General features: G+C 41.0%; 1 protein-coding gene across 2 annotated transcripts; it reads right to left on the bottom strand.

The window, feature by feature from the left end:
* Positions 1-294: 294 nt before the first annotated feature.
* Positions 295-24,243, bottom strand: LOC138064541 (receptor expression-enhancing protein 5). 2 transcript variants are annotated; one of them, XM_068927555.1, is made up of 5 exons: positions 23,993-24,243; positions 23,455-23,548; positions 9,590-9,728; positions 4,339-4,507; positions 295-2,950 (listed from the first exon to the last, which is right to left on the bottom strand). In XM_068927555.1, exons 1-5 carry the CDS (start codon positions 24,108-24,110, stop codon positions 2,901-2,903), a joined length of 570 nt encoding a protein of 189 aa, XP_068783656.1. In that variant the 5' UTR covers positions 24,111-24,243; the 3' UTR covers positions 295-2,900. The 2 variants fall into 2 exon arrangements, with proteins under 2 accessions (XP_068783656.1, XP_068783658.1); XM_068927557.1 differs by lacking the exon at positions 23,993-24,243 and adding an exon at positions 23,630-23,696.
* Between the last annotated feature and the right edge of the window lie 375 nt (positions 24,244-24,618).

The following is a 24,618-nucleotide window of genomic DNA, read 5'->3' as shown; positions in this document are numbered from 1 at the left end:
TTGAAAACTGTGCTGTGTCGGCAGTCTGTTGTGCTCACTGTTCAGATCTGTATTCAAAACTGTTCTGTTAAGGTCCAGCGCTCTAAAACAGCTACATTGCACCATGAGATCTAGTCATAAAGCAAAAGAAGTACTTCCATCATGCTTTTAGAGAAGTTCCTACTAGTTCCATGGTAATGAAGTTTGGGTAGAGAAGTGAACATCCTGTAAAGACATTCTGCCTTTTTAAACTGATTCGGTTTCTCTATGTGTTGAGGTATAAGGTTCTTAAGAAATACTGAAGCGTTATACCAGTCCTGTAAGAATCTCTTTATTTGTATCCATTTTTATTTAGCATGTTACAACTTCAGCACAGACATTGATTAGAAGTGTATATTAACATTGTCCTATAAATGTTGTGAAGACAACTTTGAGAAGAGCACTGATACGAGGGGCCAGCCCAGTGGAGTTACTTGCAGGAAAAGGTAACTTCCTGCAGAAAATACTGTTTTTCTTTAGACAGCAAAGTTAGTCCTGAATCTTTACTTTTAACTAAAGTCTTCCCAGGAAGTTTCTCAGTCCGAAAAGAATCACCCTTTCTTTGAGGACACGATACGTTTAGCTCTCAGAATTAAATCACTGTGAAAGCCCACGAATGCTCCAGATGGTCATTTCTGTTTGCAACAATGCAAACAACAAGATCAAGTTATATTAACAACTTTCAAACAGGTGGTAGCTCTACTTTCAAGTAGAAATCTGATAAGGAGCACAAATTTAGCTGTTGGATCAAGAAATACTGGGTTGTAAATATAGGAAGTTGATCGAAAGCCCAACTGGTAAGTTCTTTGAGAAACGTAAAGGAATGGTCACCCTTAACACTTAACTGAAAGAAGTGTTTTATCTCATTGATAATGGTAGTATTTTAAAGAAATGATGATTTGTCTGAGAATTAAGTTTTGTCTCTGCTGCAGACCTGGATAGTCTTGGAAAGTCTCAGACTTACCAACAGCTTTTAGAAAAGCAGTTTTTGTAGTACTCTGAACCTAAATCAAATACAGTATTGAATGTAAGTATCATTATTTAACATAATTTATTTTATGAGGTGAAACAAAATTAAACTGACCACATATGACTGCTATGCATATAACTTTAAAATACAACATGAGGATTTAGGATGGATTGCCAAGTTCAGTGGGTTAAAGACAGAGGAAGCTAGGACAAGAAATGAGGTTACTTAAATTGTGAGTCGCTGTTAGACTTTTCTACTTGCTCACATCTACAACTTTGCTGTAAACTTTATTCTTTGCAGTAGATCCATTCGTTACAAAAAGCCGTCACTGAATAATCAGCCAAATGTTTTCATTTACATACTGCAGTATTCCGTGTTCTTCCTTCAAATAACAAACCGTGTATGCTGTAGGACAAAAAACGATGCATGGTGGATCTCATGCTTCCCCATTGTAGTTGTTCTTTGACAGCTGTAAGTGCTGTCTTACAGAGTCAGTGCTGTGTTTTCCAGCTTAAAGGCTAAAAAGCTTACTCTTAAGACACTGTTACATCTGTTCTTATAATAGGTATCGCTCAAATTCAAAAGTGATCTACTAAATAATAGTGCACGCTTCAATCTTTTACAGTTCTAGTCTCTGAAAATTTAGAGGGAATGTTTATAATATCATCAACTTGTGGAACGCCAGAAGCCTTCAGTGCCTTATCTTAAGATTACAGCCTAATCAATTTAGGATGGTGGACCTAGAAATCGCTTAACATAGCAAAAGTTTAAGCTTAACAACTTCTTCATGTTCTGTAAGTAAGTTCTATTCTATTCCATGAACTGCAAAACAGACTATATTCTTCTTGTAACAACTTTGGTTGCATTCGCACTGATTGGTCAGGAATAGATCAAGTAATCTCAACACCACCATCCCTGTTCCTTAAGACTGCTCAGTGCTCATGCAGCATTGTTCTTAGTACAATCAGAACAGACTGCAGATTTGTTATGAGCAGAAAACGCTCACAGAGGTTGTGGTGATAATTAGTGATGTAGTTCTGGGGACTGACACCCAGGGCACTAACTATTTCAACAGGGCTTTAGGAAAAAAAAAAAAGGCTTGTAACAGCATCACTCCCTAGTGAAAGGTGGTTTGTGCTTTTGAGTGTGATCTTACAAGGCACTCTGTTTTCAATTTTAGATGACAACTTTTAGCAAGAAAAGGCAGAGAGTTGTACTTTAGTAATGCTGTGCTCTCAAGGTAATGCATCCATTTCTGGCAAATTACTTCACGCTAATGTAAGCTGGATCACTTGAATGAAGTTACTCTTTCCCATATTTAGTATCTATCCATTTAAGAATACACACACTGTACCAATAACTGTAAGTTACAATGAAACATGCAACATTGAATAATCTCTATCATCAGGTGGCTAGAACAACAGTTTCATCATTTACAACTTCATTAGTGGGGAATATATCCATTATGCCACCTCTCAATAATTCCCTGCATATTCAAGAGAATCCTTTCAGGCTATAGTTTCCTCATACAAAAATTTTATGTCACCAGACACACCAGAGTTAAAGTGTTAAGAGTAATTACATGCACAAAGAGACAACTAAAGTGCAGAGCCTGTGGGATATATACTTTTTATTTATGTTATTGCAGAAGGTGATTACTGAAAGATTTCTTCTGCATGAAGATGAATAAAATATTTTCAATAAGCTTCCGATGCTGCCCACTGCATTGCTTTTAAATAAAAGTGCTTACTTTCTATACAGACAAGAGCAAAATAGTAAGCAAACGTACAACACATTCCTTTAATATCAAAATGTTTCCAAGGCAACATTATTAAAATTATACCACAGTCCCCAGCAGCATCAAGCTTTATCAAGGAGGTGGTAGGGAAACATTCTTTATCCAGTTAATAGTTTAAGTGCTCTTCTTCTCTTCACCCAGCAAGTTCACTGTTGCTTTCTTGGCTGCAGGAGAAAAAAAGTTTAATTTTAGTGGCCTATTCGGTGTTCTCGAGCTGCATAAAAATGTTATCTTCCTTTCAAGTTACAAAAGAAACATCATAGTTTTAGTGTGTGTGTGCATATGTGCATATATATATATATATTATGATGATACTGATAATATAAGGCTTTTCAAAAATAAATTGTGCAGTGAATCGAAACCATACATAAGGAGCTGCACAATAAACAGCACAGACTGACTGACTTCTATTTTAGGGAGAAAATAGGGCTACTCGGTGTCTAGGACATCCAGATTCACAGCAAGAAATTACTACCAAGCTGAAGAAATATTGCTGGAATAATGCTAACACAGGTGTGTGTGTGTGTGTGTGGATACAAGTTCTTAAAAAAAATAATACACATATGTGCAAATCTTTTTATCTAAAAATAGGAAAGAGGAGTACGTGATGAAAAGAAGACAGAGAAATCCCATGTGCAAGGTGGAAGAACATTAAGATCTCTCCCTACCAGTATGACTCAGTAAGGGTCATGCAGCAAAAATTCCAAGAATGACAAAGAAAGGCAGATCATTGAAATACTGATAGGAAAAATGGCAAGTTAGGTAAGAGGAAATCAGACTGCATGTGGTGTTCAAGAGCAAGGAGACTTAATGTGCTTTGAAGTATCGTCTCAAAATTTTTCAAATTAAATTTAAATAAACTTTTACGTCAGTTACTTAATAAATACAATTCTTTTTCTTACTCATAAAATTATCATCAGACATTTTGGAGTATAAGGGTTCAGTTTAAAATGCAGAGAAATAAAAGTAAAAATTAAACAAGCTTCAGGCTGTGACACAATTAGGAGGCCATTCTAAAAAAAATTAAGTTATTTCAAAATTTGCTCAGAAGAGAGAAAAGTTCAAATACTTATATAGACAAGAAAACTTAATTTTACATGTTGCTGTTTGTTGGAGTTCAAGGATTTTTACTAGACGTTCCGCCGTAGCACCAGGTATTTGAGATGGTATTTTAGGAGATGCAAGAATGCACTGAAATAATAATTGTATTTGCAGAAGGCGTCTTGTGAGGATGTGCTGATCTGTCTCTCTACAGAGAGAGTATTTCTATGGATATGTATGTTGGAAAGACACATGAGCTAATTAGCTATTATTTCATACAAGCCATAGCTTGCTCGCTCTCAGCAAGCATACCTGTATTCCTAGAAGTTAAAATTGCCTGCAATCCTCTTTCTTTACTTGGTAATTTCATCCAAATCTGACCTCACCGTTAAAGTTGATATAATCTTTTTACAAAATATTTTCCAGAGATGATAAATACGAACTTTAACATTAGAGTAGCAAAGGTGAACTCTTTCTAATTGATGTGATTAGTGAATGGTCTTTTCCTCACCTTCTTTAGTGATGGTATCTGCAGTTTCTGCAGCCTTGTCTTTCAGGTCTTTAACAACACTGTCCAGCTGAGCTTCGTGCTTCAGGAAGAAAGGGCGGATAATTCGATGATAGAGAAACTCTGCCCCGTTAGAAGGACTTGGAGCCATGCACCACAACAAGAAGCCACACTACATGGAACAAGGACATCTGCATTAGTACAGGAAAGGAGGTAGGAGACAGAAGGTGTAGCCTGTCTTCTTAACTCTGTCACAGACTTGAGTATATTTAAAGCAGTACATGACCTTCATTTTGCATGGTCACAGCCTAATAACAATGTGTATCAGTATTGTTTCATGTAATGAACCTTATATTGGAATAATTTCATGCATACTCATAGGATAAAGGAGGAAGCCTCTAGTGAAAAAGCTAATCTGTAAAAAAAAAAAAAAAAAAGACCATTGCATGTTTTTGTTTTTGTTTAGTTTAGTAGTATAAAAGCTAATTAGACAAAACATTAGTCTCCCTAGCTAGGCATGACTGAAGGTCTAGATCCCTCAGTCACTTAAATCCAGCCAGAACATATTCTTGTCCTTTCCACTTCCTTACCTTGAAAATGCAACAGGGAAGAACGGGATGATGTGCACCCCAATGTTAAAACTGACATGAAGGCAGGATAGAGGCAAGCTATGCATAGAGCGCAGACATGGGAAACACTTTCAGATTGCACAGTTTAGCTATATAGCTTTTATACCACATTCTGCTTTTGGGGGGGGAAAGGGGAGAGAGAGTACAGTACTATTTTTGTATCTTAAAAGGGGGGCTGAAAAGATAGCTGCTAGTGTATTATAAATATCGGTCTTCACTGGAGCACCTTTTATGTGGCTTCAGTCTCACTGTTCAATAAAATACAAAGACAGATATGCAAACAAAATTAAAATATTCAAAGAGCAGGAAGTCCCACAAGTAAATCTGCTTCTGTTCTGTAAGTTTATACAAAAACATTTTTCAATGATAAAACCTCAACCAAATTAGGCAGATTTTCTCGACAATGGTATAGTTCCTTCTAGACACAAAGCGTACACCATTATCAGATGTCGTGACCCTCTCCACAGTCTAAAGCCAGAACAATTTCTCAGAGAAGACTACCTGAGATTTCTGAAAAGACAAATCAAAAACACCACAACCTCAAGCAAAATATGCTTTCTTTTGCTTTAGACATGATTAACCATTTGAGGATTTCCACAGCTTTTTGTGAGGGGAGAGAGAGAGAGGGAGGGAAAAAAACCCACACAGCCTGAACTTTTCCTCCTCAAAAACACCAAACCCAAATACATACAGTAGACACCAAAAATGGAAAGCATGAAACTAAATCATTTAAACTACAGTACAACTGTAAGCAACCTAAAATTCTGTATTTAAATGAAAGTGATAATGGCGCCCTTCAATAGTGTTGACAAACAGCATTTCTTTTAATAGTTTAAATTTCAAAAGTTTTCCAGTATACATATCTTCACATAGCAGTATCTCCAGTGGCTGAAGAGACAGCGAAGGCATGTTTCAATGCATGCAGCAGAGCTTCTGAGAGAAAGTAATTTTTAAAACATAAGCAAAGCTTTTTACTTATTGATGAGATTTCCAGTATACTGTATAACATAAAAGCATTTCCTAGAAACTAATTTGATTACAGTATCCTTTCAAAAATCCACTGTGCCTAGCTAGACATTTCTGTCTCTTTTCCTTCCCCTCACACTTTTGATTTCCCACTGGAAAACTGCAAATACAAAGCCACACCCAAATATTACTTTGGTGTCACATAAGAAACTCCTAACAACAGGCTGACCATTAAAAGGTGACTAAGTCAATAGAGGTTATCTTAAAAGGAAGGTTCTGGTATGACTTTAACAACAAAAAAAGATTAAAACCTCTTTTGAATTATGAAAGTCACGCAGTCTTCAGATAAACCTTCCAAATATTTTGGATTATCTTCCCTCTATTCTTCCTCAGATAAGGAAGGGATATTGAGATTAAAAATCCTACACGTTTTGCTGTTCAGACGTGACATGTTGGCATAGTTTTCACTGCAACGAACACCAAGATAAAATTTCTCTCTATTATGCTCATCTGTTGAAGTAAAGATCTTTAATCTACTACTTCTGGAGGAGAGTGCTACTCGCCTTTTTTTTTTTTTTGTTTAAAAGGCCACTTCTCCTTCCCCTAGATAAAACCATTTATGATGTATTTGGAGCTGGAGAGGTATCTTGATAGGACATGTCTTCAAAAAGTACAGCTGTTTCCTGGGGAGAACAACTGCATTCTATGGAAGATTTTGCTAAACCAATTTAACATCCTTTTAGGGAAGCTTTAAGCTTTTTTTCTTTCAGGTATGCGTTGTAGCTATCAGAATAGCTTAAAGGGAGATGTTTTTCCAGAAGAGGAAAAAAGGTTTTTTTTAAAGTAAAGTTTTTCAAAGTAAAGTGCTTACCAATGAGAATGCCTAGCAGGGGCATTTCAGTCAATTAAAAGAAATAATTCAACGTGCAATAAAATATGGCATTAGTAGCAATTGCTACTAAGTGTGTTCAGAGAAAATAAAAGCAAGAAGTGATGGAATACTTATTTTCAAAAGCTTCTGTTTATTTGAGATGTAATATAGCCTAAAATATAAATGATAATATATTGTCCTGTTATCTTTCATTAAAAGCTGAGAAGTATATTGAATTTATTTCCTGCAAAGAATAACCGGCTAGCCACTAACAATTATCTTACTTGTCCCACTACACACAGATGTTACTTAGCTCTCCTTTGTTTTAGGAAGTCCCTGAGCTGTAAGTCCAACTTCCTCTGAAACTAAAAGTAAAGGAAACTTTGATTTCTTGCCTAGGAAAAGAATTAGTCATTTTGAATTTACAGTCTTGTCCCAATCTAGTCAAGGAAAAATTAAATCTTTTCCAGTTACAGGTTTGTTCTCAAATACCTATTACTTCTGAAATTTACTGAAACAGATGATTAAATATATTTTCCAGAGGATATGTACCAAAGTTGCAGGTCTCGGTCTTTTCAAATCTTGACAGTGTCAGACTGTTAAGTCTAGTTTATTCTTCCCTAGTCTTTTGTGAAATTTTGTGTTACATAGACCATTAAACCTAATATGGTCTAAAAGAGACTGACATAGCTCAGACCGTGAAAAGAGTAACTAGGGGGAAAAAAGTTATTACACTCTTTTGGTGCCTGCAGTACAGCCACAGGAGGGAATGGTGTTCATGGAATGGAGTTACTTCCATTATGCAGTTACCTGACCTAGATTTAAAACACTTGGATCCGGTGCTAATACTTGTTCTGGCCCTGGCAGCGTAAAACAGTTCAACTAGTTTCTCCACTACCACAGATGAAATGACTGCAGCTAGGAAACACGGTGTGTGATCCCATGATCAGTTCCATGCTTCTACAGGTAGAATACTACCAAAACCCAAGGCGTGTCTTATATGACTGCAGATGTGAACTCAAAAGTCTACTTTAGTCATTAAAATAAGGTGTTGATTTTCATGAAAGTGAAACAGCTCTTCAGTGGAAATCAGTAATTAATTGCATAGGGGGCAGGGGTGAGAGGAGACAACTGCTGTCTTGAAGTCAAAAGCCCTGATGTCAGTCTGACGCATTTGAAGTGTTACTTCCCTCACAATGAAAACTCCTACTTCATTTGATTGAGTACCTCTTAGTAGCACTTTGCATAATATAACCAGTATGAAGTATCTGCTGGAATTCTGTTCTGAAACAGTATTTTAGTGTTCAAAGAAAGAACTATGAGTAAGCTCTGGAGTCTCCTTTCCCTCCCATTCCCAATAATACTCCTAGAATAACCTCTGCTACTTTCTTTGACTACAATATATTAATGCCAGAGAAATCATTAAATAATCAAGAGATATACTGAAAAAGAGAGAAGCAGATTACATACAAAATCATTTTTTTCATGAGTTGTAAACATTTCCTATGCTTTAGAGAACAAAGAAGATAGATAACCAGAAAATAGGCATTACTAAAAAAAAAACAAAAAAACCCACCAAGGAAATCCAAAATAGTTCTCAGCTGTAGAACAAAAGTATATGCCAACATCGTAACGCATGCTTTCAAAGGAGTGCTTCAACGTGCCTTGTATCCATCTGTAAAAACTCCTAGTGCATTTTGAGGCTGCAGCGCTTAAGCTCTGAATTGCAGAAATATGGGAACACCTAAGATCAGTCTCAGTCCTGCATATCAAGGTATACAGAAACAGCAAGTAGCCAAGACTCAGTCAGTCCAGCGTACAACCTACAAGCTGTACAAAATGAATGTCAATATGCAAATTTAGCATATGTGAGACTTGGAAAGTAGCACGTATGACATATCTGAGTTTCTGTTTCGTAAGATCATAAAGGAAACCTAGAGACACCACAAACTACACTGCAAGAGATTTTAGTCACAGCTAGATTGAAAGTGCCAAGCTGTGGGCTTTCCCCTTTTCCTTACAAGCAAGCTCTTCCCACCCTTCCAGCCAGTTAGCAATGCTTTCTGATTCTCAGCCAAAGCCTTCTGCCTGCCTTTATATCACAAAAGTAAATCTCTGCTTCTCCCCACTACTGACCGTAAATGCTTTTACATGTATGTCCCTTCAGTGATTATCTTAGAAAGCTGTGCATTTATCTTAATTGCTTCCTTCAGTTGTTATGCTTTTTGCTGAACTGAGAAAAGTGTCTTACTGTTCATGCCATCACTAGATGTAAACGCGGTACTTCTGGGAACGGTATTATCAGAGCCGTCTGTGTTTGGTCTTCACTTGCTAGGTCAGCCTGAATTTCAATTGCACGCTCTTCAGAAAGGGTGTTGTGCTGGCATGAAGAAATCCTTGACACATTTTTTTACCATCAAGAAATTAGAAAAGAAGATCTACAAATGCACTGTATGAATTCAAAACTATTAAATGTGAGTATACGTCATACATATTCATATACTGGCTTTCCACTGTACACCTGAATAGGCTCTTCTTTCATAGAACACCACAGTTCTTTCCCTGCCACCCACCTCAACTTCCTGTCTTCCTCCACAAAACCATCACCCTTAGGCAGATCACTTTCACAGTGCTGGAATAACAAATTACACGTAATCAGCATGTAAAAATAAGGTGTGACCCAGGAATGATTCCAGGGGAAATCTGTTGTCATCTTTTTGTTCTGAAAACATTAAACCAGTTACATCAAAAATCTTGTGTTAGGGGAGGGGGAAATGAATTAACCTACCTTTAGCATGTAGTAGAAAGGGAACCAGGATAGAAAGATATCAGAGAAGAATTCTGCTATGCTGAAAATGCCATACACAACCCAGTAAGTCAGCCACTGTGTGTCATCATCTTTGTTGGGGCTTTCAATAGCCTTGATGCTGTGAGGAAAACAAAACAAGCGAGCAAGTTAGTAGTGCCAGTTTCATCTACAATGCTGAGGTTTTTATGTCTCAGATTTGTTGTTATACATGAATTCCCCTAATTTAATTTCTCTATATGCTGTACAGAAGAGGCTTAAATAGCATCTATCATACAGACAGCGTGCTCATGATCTTTGAATAGCAAAGCCTTTTTCTACATGTGAGGCTCCAAAAAGAAAAGATATTTGAGCTATTTCTAGCTCTGTGGGTAAAAAAAAAAAAAAAAAAAAAAAAAAAAGAGCCTCTTGCCCTATCAGTTCGTTGGATGGAAAAGTAGAGAAGAGAAGGGATAGTATTTGGCCAGTTCTGCATGCATCTATATTAACATTTTAAATTTAGTTCAGGATTTTGAAGCGAATCTTAAACATCCTTACTTATCACGTACGTGAGCTAGATTCCTTTTTGAAAAGGTAAACCAGAAGACGTGCTCTAACTACTAACAAGCACTTCCACTTCGCTTCCACAGAAGCAAAACAGAGCTTGTGCAAAGTACCCTCCCCCAAACGTGCATAGCTGCAGCACCAACTGTTTTGCTCTATAAATCCACTCCTATGGGACTTGCAAATTATGATGTAGCCTGTGTTAGTAAGAACAGTGCGGAACAATCTCTAGTAAAGTCTTAGGGTTCCTATTCAATGACTAAATGCCTTTTTGTTCTCCAGCTGCTAGGAGAACGTAGTTCAAGTTTATATAGTTTTAACAACAAAATAGCTTGAGTAAAGATGCACATGAGTTTTCTTTAGTAAAAGAAGTAGAGCAGAGATTCTAGACTTGCTAAGTCCTAGATTACTACCATAAAAAGTTCACAAAATCACAGAACGGCTGAGGCTCTGGTGATCATCTAGTCCAACCCCCCTGCTCAAGCAGCGTCACTTGCAACGTATTGCCCAGGATTGTGTCCAGACAGCTTTTGAATATCTCCCAAGGAACAGAGACTCCACAACCTCTCTGGACAACCTGCTCCAGCGCTCCGTCACCCTCACAGTAGAAAAGTTCTTCCTTTTGTTCAGATGGAACTTCCTGTTTCAGCTTGTGCCCGTTGCCTCTCGTCCTGTTGCTGGGCACCACGGAGAAGAGTCTGGCCCCATCCTCTGGACACCCTCCCTCCAGATATTTGTACACATTGATGAGATCCCCCCTCAGTCTTCTCTTCCCCTGACTGAACAGGCCCAGCTCTCTCAGCCTTTCTTCAGAGGAGAGGTGCTCCAGTCCCTTCACCATCTTAGTAGCCCTCCGCTGGGCTCGCTCCAGTAACTCCGTGTCTCTCTTGTACTGGGGAGCCCAGAACTGGACCCAGTACTCCAGGTGAGACCTCACCAAGGCTGAGTAGAGGGAAGGACTACCTCCCTCCACCTGCTGGCAACGCTCTTCCTAATGCAGCCCAGGATCCCATTGGCCTTCTTGGCCACAAGGGCACACTGCTGGCTCATGGTTAATTTGTCCACCAGGACTCCCAGGTCCTTCTCTGCAAAGCTACTTTCCAGCAGATCAGCCCCCAGCCTGTACTGCTGGCATGGTGTTTTAGAAGGAAATGATAGCAAGGGTGAATTTGATAATGTGAAACTTGAGAATATTAAAAAGCATTTATCCTCTCCACTCATGCCATAGGTTTAAAATTGGTATACTGAGTTTAATGAATTTCATTTCAATTCTCTTAAACTTTTATTCCCTCAATATTAAACACGTTTCTGCTGAAGCAACATCTGTGCAAAGGTGCAAAGTTTTCTTTTAAAATCTGTAAATGAAGATTCTGAGAGTTAGGGAGATTTACAGAGCGGAAACTCGAGAGAGACGGTGTCTGTGAGTACACTTCCTGCTTTGTGAATTCACAAACCCTTTGGAGCGTGCCACTTCCTAGTTCTACAGGTTAAGAAAAAAATCAATCATGTGACAAACTTTATGTTTTAGAAAAAGTACTAGCATACCCACCACACACACGCACACAAAATTGGCTTAGCTACTGGACCGAATTACGCAGTATGAAGATTTTACACTTGCATTATACTTATGTATTATTTCCATTAGAGCTTATGGCTGTCAGCAAGGTTCTTTGTGGGGAATTGTAATAGCCCTTGTCCCACGCAAGCACAACAAGGTGTGGTTGTTAAAGTACCACACAGCCCAACCGGAAAAACAGGTTTGCCACAGCTGGACAGCAGCAGGTCTGCTTACTGCTGTTCCTAACAACACAGCATTAGGAAACAGCAGTTCCTGGCACTTTTCTTAAAGGCAGTGCCAACGTCTCTAGCTCCTGCCCTCCCACTCTAAACTACGTTTTTTCCTACACCTGCACCTCTCTTTCAGTTGTTCTAGTATCACTGGATAGGGGAGGTGAGGGAGAGGGTTACTGATCTGGGCTGTTTTCAAAGTGTGAAACTACACTTCTAGAAGGAAAGAAAAAAGTACAAGGAACTAGTAGGGAAGTTACAGTGTTGAACAAAGGGACAAATAAAGGAGAGAGCCAAACTCACTGCAAAGTTTCTCAATGTTACGGAGAACTTGCTGAAGGCCTTAAGTGCATGAATTATTCTGGTTATCACAGAATCACAGACAAGTTCTGCATTAGAGGCATTTATATTGATGAAGGATGTCTGGGATTTCACAATGTGCATGTTAGCTTGGTATTTGTTGAGAGGATGCTCAGCGATGAAACAGCTAACAGATTTGCTATTTTCCACTCATTGTTTGAAGCCATCCACAGATTAAGAAGACATTGTTTGATCTTTGTTGACGTTATTAAAGCCATCTTAGAAATCATGAAAGTTAGAAATTTTCATCAGAAAGCTTAGAATTTCCAATGCTGAAGCAAACGGCAGATGACGTGGTATCGCAGTGCTAATACTTTATTTATTACCTTATTTTCTCTCCTATAAATATGAATGACCTTTAAGAGCTCCATAAACGCAATGCTATGGGTGTGCCCCATTTGAATTTTTACCATCTGCTGCCGCAGTTCCTTACGTTGATGTTCTGCCTAGTCAAATCAGAGAATGGGAACTGACTGCCTCCATATGGACCTTAAAGAAAGATCCCTAATAACAAACAAATAGAAAACAAAGTGGCAGACTTAAGAAGTTAGAGAGATATGCATTTTTTCCTGTCTGTCAGGTATTCACTGATTTTTAAAGTACTTCAGCTTCACAGGGATACCTGTTCAGCATGTGCTTATGTCTACAACATATCCACTCATCCAAAAATCTCAAGATATAGCAGCTTTTGCTCCCAAGTATTCATGATCTGTGAAAGAGCCCTGATAGCACCTAAGAGGAAGCACTGCCAATCTTGCAAATTTCAGTCAAACCGTAACGCTGTGACTCCTCAAGTGCTGAAGCAATAAAGGTGAATCTAAGCTGTTTTTATAGCTATGAATTACTAGCCCTGAGGGCATTGGAGAAAAACATTTGAAAACACTAATCCCAAGGACATAGCACTAAATTAACTAAAAACAAAATTATTTTAAGCAACTCTTAATGATATGAATGCTGGCAACACAGAGAATTAGCCACCCTAAAATCCTGTCCTTTAGGTTTAGGAATCACAGGACCACTAATTTGGGGGAGAGAAAGGTGGCCCTGTAGCCTAGCCAAGCAAAAGTCAAATTATTACTTGATGTGGAGAACTGTTATTTTAATTGGAGTTTTTGTGCTATACATGCTATCCTACAGGTTTCTCAGTCTTCCTCCTGGATGTGCTGAGAAATCTAAAAAATAAGGATTGCTTTTATCAGTGATAAGGGAATTATGAACAAGACACTTTATGGTCAAATGCTCAGAAGCAGTAGTACTACAAGTGGACAAAAAATTGTCTGGTTTAACCATCTGATGTGTGGGGTGTGGGGTTAAAATCCAACACCATCCAGATGCTGTTGTCCTGCATGCTGTGAAAGCCAATGCACAATCCAATCCTCCTCCTATAATGGTCTGATCTAGATATCATAGGACAAGTTCACTGAGCAGACGCCTACCACACCCACTAAGGTATCAGCCACCAATGTCAGCTCAGAAGTAAAAATACAAACTGCGGCCGTTAGCAATGTCTCCAGCTCTAATCCCACTTAGCTGGGGGCGGGAGGGGAATGAAGGAAAGAGTGGATAAGAGCAGGGCCATCAGGGATTTAACATTTTAACTGCAGTCAAAGAAAGGAAAGTATTCGATGAGTGTTCTGCCTCAGAATGGGGAAGAATATGTCCCTCACCTGAGAGTGCCAGTGTGAATCCATATTCTAGCTCTTCTCTACTTAAAAATAAAAGAAAGGCAAGAGCTATCTCCGTCCTCCGTACTTACACAGTATTTCAAGAGTAAGGCACAGAAAATCCTTCACATTCAAGAATCAGCAAGTACAATGTAGTTCTGTAAAATATCCAAAATATGTTTTTTTAATCATTTATAACTATTCTCTTTTGAACAACTGAATCTCACCATAATTAGAATTAACTTTAGTAACTTATTCTGTAAGAAACTATTATACCTCCGTAACGTTCTGTGCAACTAACTTGAGGAGACAACGTGTCATGTACGCTACTTCAAGCCAAGAACATTTTATTTTTTTCCCTGTTAAATCATGAATCGATCAGTGTACTATTCCAAATGCAATCTCCATTAGTAAGTGAAAGGATACAGGTCAGAGATGAATGCAGATCATGAGACATTGGCACTAGAGTCAAATTTAGAATAGCCTTCCTGTAATGGCTATTGGTACATCTTAACACCAGGTAAGTCAGTCCCAGAGGCACATAACATTACAGTCTCCTAACAAAGACAGGAACATCCAAAACCTCGCGTTTCAAATTTAAAAAAGAAAAGAAGAAATACTGTCAGCTTGTATATGGTGTTTATACGCTAACTGTAGAGAACTATATTTAAAGCCGCAAGCAACTACTTACAGTAGTTCTGCACGTCAGAGGTAACAGCAGTCATTATGAACCGCTTCCAGTAGACTGGATAGTCAACATTCCTGCTCAGTTATTTTAAAAACAGATGTTTGTTCAGTAGAGAAAAGGACTCGCCATGGGCCAGCGTTGCCACTTGTGCAAGCAGATGGTGACCCAACAGAAAACTTCTTGGCTGGGTTCATTTTTAAGATCTCTTCCCTGATGCCCTGTTAACTGGTGAGGCCAAAGAGGAAGTGCTGAGGCTGCCATTTTCTCTGGCAGTCCAGGGCTTTATGTAACTACATTCATTTATGGAACTACAATTTCAGAATACCAGTTCAGTTTCAATTGTGTGTGTGTCTCAGAATCAGTCCAAGTGAATTCTCGATCGAGCGTGATTTTTTTTATCCTGTTACCTGATAATACGTGCTGGTCTCATTTTAGCACGTTGCTATGTTCAGTTCATTCACATAAAGCATCTGGCTCCTTTTGACAAAAATGAGATCTTTTCCAGGAAGAGACTGTTACACATTCCTACATTAGCTCCAACACAACAAGCTATTGTTAGTGTTAATTCACACAGAGAGTACTCACAGAAAAAGTTTATTATAATTTCACTGATTTGGAGGCTGGCCTTTTTTGAGCTGAGTCCAGCCAATAAGAAGTGGAAGCCAGAAACCAAGACAGACATGCCAACATCTATTACCCTAGTGCCGTGTAAAGTGATCACTCAAAACCCCGCAATTTACAAGGCACACCTGATGATGACTCTTGCAAAGGTGCACATCACATTTTAATACAAAAGATATAACACAAGCCTCCAGTATAAGCCAAGAGATCTTTGGTGCACAGTAAACCACCCATGCATCAACCTAGATATTCCATCCCACAAGGCACCGCTTAAACTAAACCCAGTGCTCATGCTGTAGTTAAAGAAGAGAAAACATGTTGTTTACCCTTCCTTCAGTTTTCTAACCACTGATACGCTGCATGAGCGGGCAGGCATATTTTTGACTCTCTTAGTTGTGCATGGCACTTTTTTTCTCTAACTTGAAAAAACTGAAATTCCCTGTACTTCTGGATCTTACATTTACCAGTGCCTCTCAACTCGTTGTAGCAGTTTGTTGCTATTCAAAAGTAATGTACTTTTAGCTCTCCAGTCATCCCTGTGGGATCAACAGTCAGTTGTAACACAGACCTCTGACTTTTGGCACCTTCCTCATGTCAAACTTATCTTTGGCAGGCTGCCTCTGTGGCACCTGGCATCACTTCAATGAAGGAAGTACCTGTTTATTTGTATGTGCTTTATTACTTTATCTTCTTCATTTTCTTTCAGCAATTAAAAGCCTTATGTCTTCCATCTTTCTTCCTCCGTACCATCTCCACTAATAGTGCCATGCACTTCCGGATCCCCAAAACATCTTTCTGCCAAATACTCTGCAATATTTGTATACGCACAAGCCTGCCATCTCCCTGCTCTCATCATTATTGTGTATCCAGAAGATGGCAGTAGATGAACTCATGAAGGGACAGCAAGGGGATTCGCTGTCCATGGAGAGCCAGATATTAGTAGGAGGCAACACCAAGTAACACAACAGTGGTACAAAGCGCCTTCCAGCTTCACTTCTTCAAAGAAAATGGAGACTAAGCTAACAAGAGGAGCACAGGGCACTTTGTCTAACAATGAAGCAGATTCTACAAACTACAATTTACATCAGCACAAAGCTGGATTCCTGCAAAAAGCAGCAATCCTGTCACCTCATTGCTCTGCTTATTCTTACCCACTCTCTTGTGCTGGAACAAGGGCTATATGATAATCAGTGCCCCAATTTTAACTCAAGCTAAAACTTGAGTTTTAACTCAAGTTTTTTTAACTCGCCTCTCCCCTCTCCCTCCCCCCTAATTTTTTTGCCATGACAGATTAACCTGTATCAGTTCCCCAGGCCATCTGCCTGGGAAAGTTGGGTAACTGCTTGCTCCAGCACACCATCTGGGCAACGCAGGCAGCGTGGCCCAGCAGCAACACCAGCACAGTTCAGCTCGCTGCTCCGCTAGAAGCTATTCATGTGCCTTCTCTAGAAAGGGAATTTGCTGCAGTTCCAAACTTAACACAGGCAAGGAAAGTCACTGCTGGCTTTCGTGGAGCGCGCCTGCGCTTGCATTCTCCTGCTAAGCTTTACCGGCTTTACCGCTGGCTGTACTTGTCCACACTAGCAATCAGACCAGTATTGCTACACTGTCTGCTAGCCCTGTTTTTGTAATGTCTAATTCTGTTTGTTTATATTACAGAAGTCTTTCAGGTTGTCTTCCCTCAAGGTGCTGACAGGAAAGACAAGCAGCGTGCAGTCAGGGAGTTTAAGAAAAACAACAACAACTACATCTTACCTTTGTAGTACAGACATGCTGCCATTTCCACAAGAGGAAGCTACTTGCTAATGATCTGAGACACAACACTTCTGGTGTCCTCTTTTTTTGTGACAGTTTTGTTTGAAGAAAAAAATATTTCACGTTCAGTGATTGCCTCTCCACAGCTGGTATTGCTTAGGGTGTAAGCCCAGAGATCAAACACAGCACTGTTGTTCACTGAATAGAGGAGGACTGGGCCGCTGCTATATTCTTCTAGCAATACAGAAATAAGTTATGTTTTCTTGTCAAGATATGTTGCATTGTGGAGAATATATTCAAGTGTAATTTTATTACAGTTCTAATATTGTTCTTCAGCTCTAAGTTCTAAATTGAAGTTTCATCTAATGTTCACAGACCCTCACACACAAGATCTCATGGAATATTTATTTTCATAAGAGCAGAAGACAGCCTCATTATTCTCATCCAAAAATTCCTTAAGCATCTTGTTCATTGTATGCACAGTGACAGTAGGTGCCCTTCCTTTTGGAACAGCAAGATGTTGCTGGCTCTTCTATGCTCAAGAGTCTCATAGATGCGGAGAAAGACCTCAATCCTAACTAAAATACATGACCAAAACAAAACAAACAAGCAAACAAGAACTGCAACTAACACTAATCCAATATTTGTTCTGATCTCGCTTTTGAGTCCAGCTCAATTTTTCTAGCGTTTAGAATTAGCACAAGAAATTTTTGAAGTACTGTGATTCTCCACAAGGAAGGGTAGCTTAGAAATATACGCCAGCAAACCCCAGCTTGTGTAAGTCAAACTGTTCCATTAACATCTGTAGGCCTCCATCAGCCGGGTATCCAGAGACCACTTCAGTAAGAGAGAATAGTGCAAGCACAGTGCAATACTGCAGCGTATCTTGACTAAGAAGGTCTTGTAAAGTGCCTGCATTGATTATGTCTCAAACATATCTGCATTCCCTAAAAATAGTATCCTCATCAGTTAGAAACTGGAAATCTTCCAATTAGTTTAATTCCAATTGTAGACCTGTAGCTCAAAGATCTTTATCTTTTTAAGCTAAATTTAATATATGGAAAACCAATTATAATTTTCCTACAGTTATTGTTATGTTAGATGCTCTCTCCAGTATGTGACCACTTGCTATCTTTTGGACAAATCTCGTGCTTTCCTTTCAACGGACATAGAGAGCTTTTATTTGACACACGGCACTCTTAAACCTAGAAGACAAAAAGCAAACAAGTTTGGAGGAAGTGACTGGCAGAACATACACAAAAGTTAAAATTCTTTTTAGTGTTTGAAGCCTCATTAAAAAAGCATAGGATGGGAAAAGAGCCAGTATAAACGAAGACAGATTTGGAAACTTTCTGCTCTTACATAAACCGAGCATTGTGAATATGGTTAGATACATCATCTTGCTCAAATCATCTTTAAAAAGCAGCAATGGAACATTACTCAAGAATATTAACATAGCATGCAGCATTTTCCACGTGGGGAAAAAAAGAAAGCCTTTCTTTTTAGAGAAAACAAATTTGCTGCCTTATCTCTCAACAAATACATGAATGATTTTACACTTTCAAAGCATCCTTGACCAAAGGAAGAGGCAAAGGAACTAGGAAGGCAGCTCAAGACTATAACAATACTCAAATAAGGACTTGAATTGCTTGTTTCTACCTCTGCACATTCAGTTTCGATTAAGTCTTACATAAAATGACATGAGCAGCACTTACACAGCAAAGCCAGCTAAATTGAAGCAACAGCATAAAATTAGCCAAAGCAGAGGTATGATTGTGCTATATTGCTTTTCTCCCTTCAAGACACCAGTAATAAGTTCAGGCATTTTTACTGCCCAAAGCCATTTTCATCTTGGCAATTTTTACACTGACGTGACAGCACTTGTGAAATTTCAGCAAATCCTTTGCATGCATTTCTTAGTCATCAAAGACTTCTTTCCTGCTCGTTCTTTTTTTTTTTTTTAGTGGCGGCTGCTAACCACCACTGGTTATGGGTGGAGCTACATTTAAACAGACTAACCCTGGCAAGTTTAGGGAAGCAATGAAAATATTGGCAGTTATTTAAAAACTGCCAATAGTAATTTCTTCCATCTAGGCTGACTATTCCCTTGTGCAGTTAAAGCTCAGTAAAGATATAAAAAGTTGCTTCCATCATTTGTGGCAAAGTTTTAAATGCTGGTCTACTGCCATCACAAAAGGCTGCAAATGAACATTAGATTTCAGTTTCAGACAGGTTACTTTATTTCTTCACGAGCACTGAACAGAATTGGAGGGAATAGGACTAGAATTTTATGACAAACTTGAATCCTAATTGTCTGACTTTCTGGGATGCAGCCAGATAATCTTGGAAGAAACACTTCTCAATTTTGCCTGCGTAAGAGCCTCATGAGTAGACCCTCGATGATGACAGAGCATAAAGACTTGGATTTTTGGAAGATTTTGTATCACTGGAGGAAGAAAACTCCTTCATGTATAAACCTACCATAGACTTGCACAAAGCAAAGCTAAATGTGAAGGGGGAGGGAGGGAGGGAAACAGCTGTGCCTGCGCAAAACAGTTACAATATTAACCAAGGAGTCCCCCTCGCCTTGGGCTGGCTTTGTGCATTCATTAGCACTCCATGGGGCTGACACAGCACCGGCTGATGTGAAATCGGGCACCCACACAGCTGCAGCGGTGTCATGTAACACTGAAGGTCACACACACCTTATCAGCTAGGCCAAACGAAGGGGCTAGACTCCCCAGCGCTTCTCCACTGAAATTTGCACCTGCAGCATAGCACAGGCGCACACACACGTACACGCACATACACTGAATATAAAGAACAACATAAGTGATAAGAAAATAAACTACAGAATTATACAGGGCCTGATGGTCAGAAACTTGCACATCCATAAAACTTCACGTTTCATATGTGAACAGACTGAATTATGAGCTGAGCATCCTTCTCTGGGTTTGTTTTTAATCTACTATTCTTTCTTTTAGGCATAGAGAAGAGACAGTAACTATCATGACCAATATAATCCAATACTAAAATCCTAAACTAACAGTTAGACTTGGAACATACCTAATGGGTCACTCATTCAGTAGCCTGCTTGGCACTGTAGTCAAGCTGTAAGGATAGGATGTGATCTCTCTCACAGTTCTTGCAGAACACACATCTTTCCTGACATTTAATGAGCGTCTTTCCTTCTGAAAAGGCAGAAGCCTGACGAATTATGTAGTTATTTCTTATTTTAAACAATTCAGTCAACCACAATACATAAATGATGCTGTCTTCTATTATGCAATAGATCAGTGTAAGTTAACTGGGAAAAAGTAATCTCTTTTTCCCTTTCAGTACCCTTCTGAGATGTTTCACAGTTGGTCCCATTGTTGAAATGCCTGTGTAAACATCAAATTAACACTGCCTAATACTTTCAGTTTCTGCCTCTGTTCCCTGACCTCTTCCAGGAGCCACAGCGCTTAGTTTTACTTAAAGGAAGAGTCACTTGAGAGCTGACGTTGTGCCCAACGCTAGGAAGTAAATCTCGCTACTGTTACCAAATCACAGAGCAGGCTCTTCAACTGTCTTTTCAAGAGGGCCAGAATGAATAGAAGTGAGGAATAAGCAAACCATCCCCAGTGGCCCTCCTTGGGGTTTGGGTCTGCAAGCATGAGCAACAGCACTCAGCAGCACCCTAACGGCAGTACAGGATCCGGAGCAGTGGAAAGGGAAGCAAGAATCTCTCCAGTAATTCAGCTTTATCTCATCGTGGTTTAGCCCAGTATAAGGGCGAGCACCAAAGAGGATTCTTGTTCTTGTTCACAGTTAAGCGGCCCGTGCTAGAGAGCAGACTGAAGGCCACCATCTTCCCCTGCTGCCAGGCTGACCCTGTAACCCTGTACAAACTGGCAAAGGCAATACTTCCTCTCCTGAGTTCATGCACCTTACACTCGAAAAAGGGGAAGCAGAATGGGACCATGGTGTGCACATTAGCACACCTTCCCCGTGTCTCCTCTGCACCCGCGCTGGACTGCCAGAAGGTTTAGGGCAGAGGAGCACGGATGGGAAAACGCTACAGCCCAGTTCTGCATTTGGGAATGAGGGCAAGGGAGTAAGCCCCGCTGTGCTGTCAGCAGGCTACTTCATCCACAGGCTGCCACTGGAAAACCCTGGCGTAAGGCACACTCAGCAATGCAAGTGCTACCTTAACTTTGTTCAGTAAGAGATACTGATAATGCTCCAGGTTTGATTTTAAGCAATAAAGATGTATTTAATCTAATTTTGATATGGAAAAAAAGAAGTTGAGAAGTGCATAGTACCAACACATAAATAATGCTATTAAATAGCTAAAGGGATACATAGTTCCAAAACCACTGTAATGGATTAAATGCGTTTTAAATAAAATTTTAATATAAGATTATAACTAAGTTTCTCCTAAAAATATTTTAGCATTAAAAAGATACCTAAAGTGAGAGCATTAAAGTGAAAAAAAACAGAAATGGCATTGTATTCATGTGCGTGTTATTCAGATAATTATTATTTTTGAAGCAGAACATGCAGCCAAGGACAATGCCACATGCACTCGCCCCTAAAGAAAACACAGTGCTAACATGAAAGAGGTAACTTTTTACGTTAAGATAGATTTAAAACATCTTCCTGCATGTGGAACGGTAGACATATTGCACAAAGATAAACTCAAAGTAAAACAAATTTTCCAAATATGGAAGGAGAAAGAAATCAGAGGAGAAAACTCATTATCTGCATTTTATTTGGTACTATCTTGCCTTCACAGCCCTTAGAGCTTTTATCAGTTTATTCAACAAAGCTGCCAGTATGCAACTGTTCTCTGTGCTCATTTGTACGTTCACATAGTCAGAAGACATATGCAAAGACAGAGAGAATAAAGGCATATTTTAAGTATAAAATATAGGCCCAAAACCAAATTTTAAAACAAATTAAAAAATTTAGATATATTTTTTATACAGTACTGATATCAAAGTGACCTCAGACATACATTATTACATAAATACAATTCCTATGCAACTGTTTTAAGGTTTTGAAGTCTTATAGACTGAAAACCTATATTTTTACTTTCAGCTTTTAATGAAAAAATAAAATTTAAATATAAATTGCTTTATAAAAATAAAAATCTAAGTTTCTCTGGAGTTGTTCTTGGCCTATAATCTTCTAAACTAATGCCCACCAGTGACATTGTTAGAAAAAAGTTTTATATTTCTAAACGCTGCAATCTTAAGATGTTTAAAGAGGTAGTTTTAATCTTGTCCAAGTCTAAAACTAAGTCAATCTTCAATATAGCTGAAAAATATAACAGAAGGAACAAGCAAAGCAGTATATTTTGTATTGCCCAGGACCTAAGTACAAAGAACATATTTTTTTTAAAGTTGCTGACTGCATTTACGCACCATTATTTAAAAGGCAAACACTGTGTTTTAACAATCTATTAGTACAGTTGGGAAGAACTTCCATTTTATGAACATATTTGGCTACACAGAAGTTTTTATACACTACATTTCCAAAGCCTTTTGCAACATACTCCACTGTGCTTTTACCTAACAGGAAATCCATTTTACTGTAATAACTTAAAAATCTAATGCTCATGAAAGATATCCAATATTCTTAAAAACAAAACTTCTAAGGAGGCTTTCCTGCGCCATCCTTTGACAAAATGAAACGCTTTAGGGTGTTTTACTCCTAAAAGGTGCTTCAGTGTCTTCAGTTCCACCTTCTCATCAGCTAGGCTATTTTGGAGCACAAACCGTCCCTGAACGCAGCTCTGTCTCCGGACCCTTGCACAGAGCTTTGCATTAAACATATGCTGACGCTGCATCAGCGCCCTCCTGCCACATCCGAGAGCGCACTCAGCTAGAACTATCAATATATATTTTATCAAATACCGTTGCTGCAGCAAATAAGATAACAGTGATCCCGCTTCCTATTGAAGATGACAAAGCTACAAAGTCAAAGCTGAAGCACGATGCGCTATGGGAACAGATTTTCAAGTACGAAAATTGCTGAACGTCTGCCATCTGTAATTCATTACGCAGGCCCTGCCAGATGGGAAGAAAGCTTGTTCTTTACTTAGTACCCAGGGACTACAACGGCTAACAGAAACGGGCGTGGGAGGGAACAACAGAGAGGGAGACAGGCAAAGGAGCAACGTTTTGGAGCAGGGTCCTTGATCACCGCAGCAACAGCCCTGGGCCAGCAAAGGGCTGTGATTGTGCAACCGAATTTCCCTCAGCCAGTATCCCCGTTAAGTAACAGTCATGGCCAAAAGGGGCAAAAGGCTCGGGGACGTTCCCCGAAGCCAAACTCGCTAATCCTCCGCGACCTCCCCACCGCAGGCGAGCGGCGCCTGCTTTCAGGGCGGCCCCGGGAGGAGGCGCCCCCCGCACCCCCCTGCCCCCGCCGGGCCCACTCACGAGATGTACGCGGGGTAGGCGAAGCCGATGAGGTTGCAGAGCAGCGAGGCGCCGTAGCCGATCACCAGGTACACGGCCACCGCCCCGGCGACAGCTGCGCGGAGAGAGCGGACAGCCGTTAGCGGGGGGGGGGGAACGGACACGCGTCCCGCGGGGCGCCCGCGCCGGCCCTCACCTGCGGCGCTGAAGGGGTACATGGCGGCGCGGCCGCCGGGGCCTCCCTCCCTCCCTCCCTCCCTCCGCCCGCCCGCCCCCGCCCCGAGGCCCGGACGGAGGCAGGCGCTACCCGCCGGGCTTCCAGCGGGGAGGGCGGCGGCGGCCCGCCGGGGGGCTCCAGGCGGCGCGGCGCAGGAGGAGCGGGCAGGGCGCGGCCGCCGTTACCGCAGCCGCGGCGCGGGAGCCGCAGGCAGCGGCCGCGGCCCCCCCGCCGAGCCTGCCGGCGCCAGCGCGACACCCCGGCGGGCACACGCAGCGACCGGGCCGCGGAGCGGGGGGAGGCGGGCCGGGACCGCGCAGGGCGGCGGCGGCGGGCACCCACCGAGGGCGATGTAGGTGCGGTTCACGCCAGTCTTGCTCTCGATTTTCTCCAGCACGCCGGTCAGGCAGTTCTTCTCGTGCAGGAACCTGTCAAACCGCTGCCGCATCGCCGCCGTCATGGTGAGACCGGTGCCGGCGCCCGCTGCTGCGCCTCAGCCCTGGCCGGCGGCAGCGCGCACAGCCCGCGGGCACGCGGCGGCCGAGGGACGGGCTCTGCGCCTGGCGCCGCCCGCCGCCACCGCAGCCCGCCCCGCCCCGCCGGCGGCAGGCGGCACGGCGGCCCACCAGCGAGCCGCTGCGGCCGGCGGGCAGGGGGAGGGGGAGAGGGAGGGAGCCATCTTGCCCCGGCGCAGCCCATCTCGGCCCGGCCCGGCCCGCGCCGCGAAATGGAGGCCGGGCAGCGCCCGGATTCCCCCGGGCCTGCGGGGGCCGTCGCGGGGTGCGCCCGTCGGCTCGGGTACGACGGCGTGGTGGCCGAGGTGCCAGCGCTAGACTGAAGCCGTGGTGTGAGGCCGTGGGCGTCTTCAGGGTGAAAATGCCTGTTGTTTAAATGAGCAGACAGCCCCTTCCCCCCCACACGCACCTTTTTTAAGCGCAACAGAAACTAAATCTCTTGTGTAAATAAGC

The sequence above is a fragment of the Struthio camelus genome, chromosome Z, assembly GCF_040807025.1.
Source record: "Struthio camelus isolate bStrCam1 chromosome Z, bStrCam1.hap1, whole genome shotgun sequence".
Lineage (NCBI taxonomy): Eukaryota > Metazoa > Chordata > Aves > Struthioniformes > Struthionidae > Struthio > Struthio camelus.
Note: the sequence above shows the minus strand (reverse complement) of the source record. Positions and strands in the feature narration are given on the sequence as shown.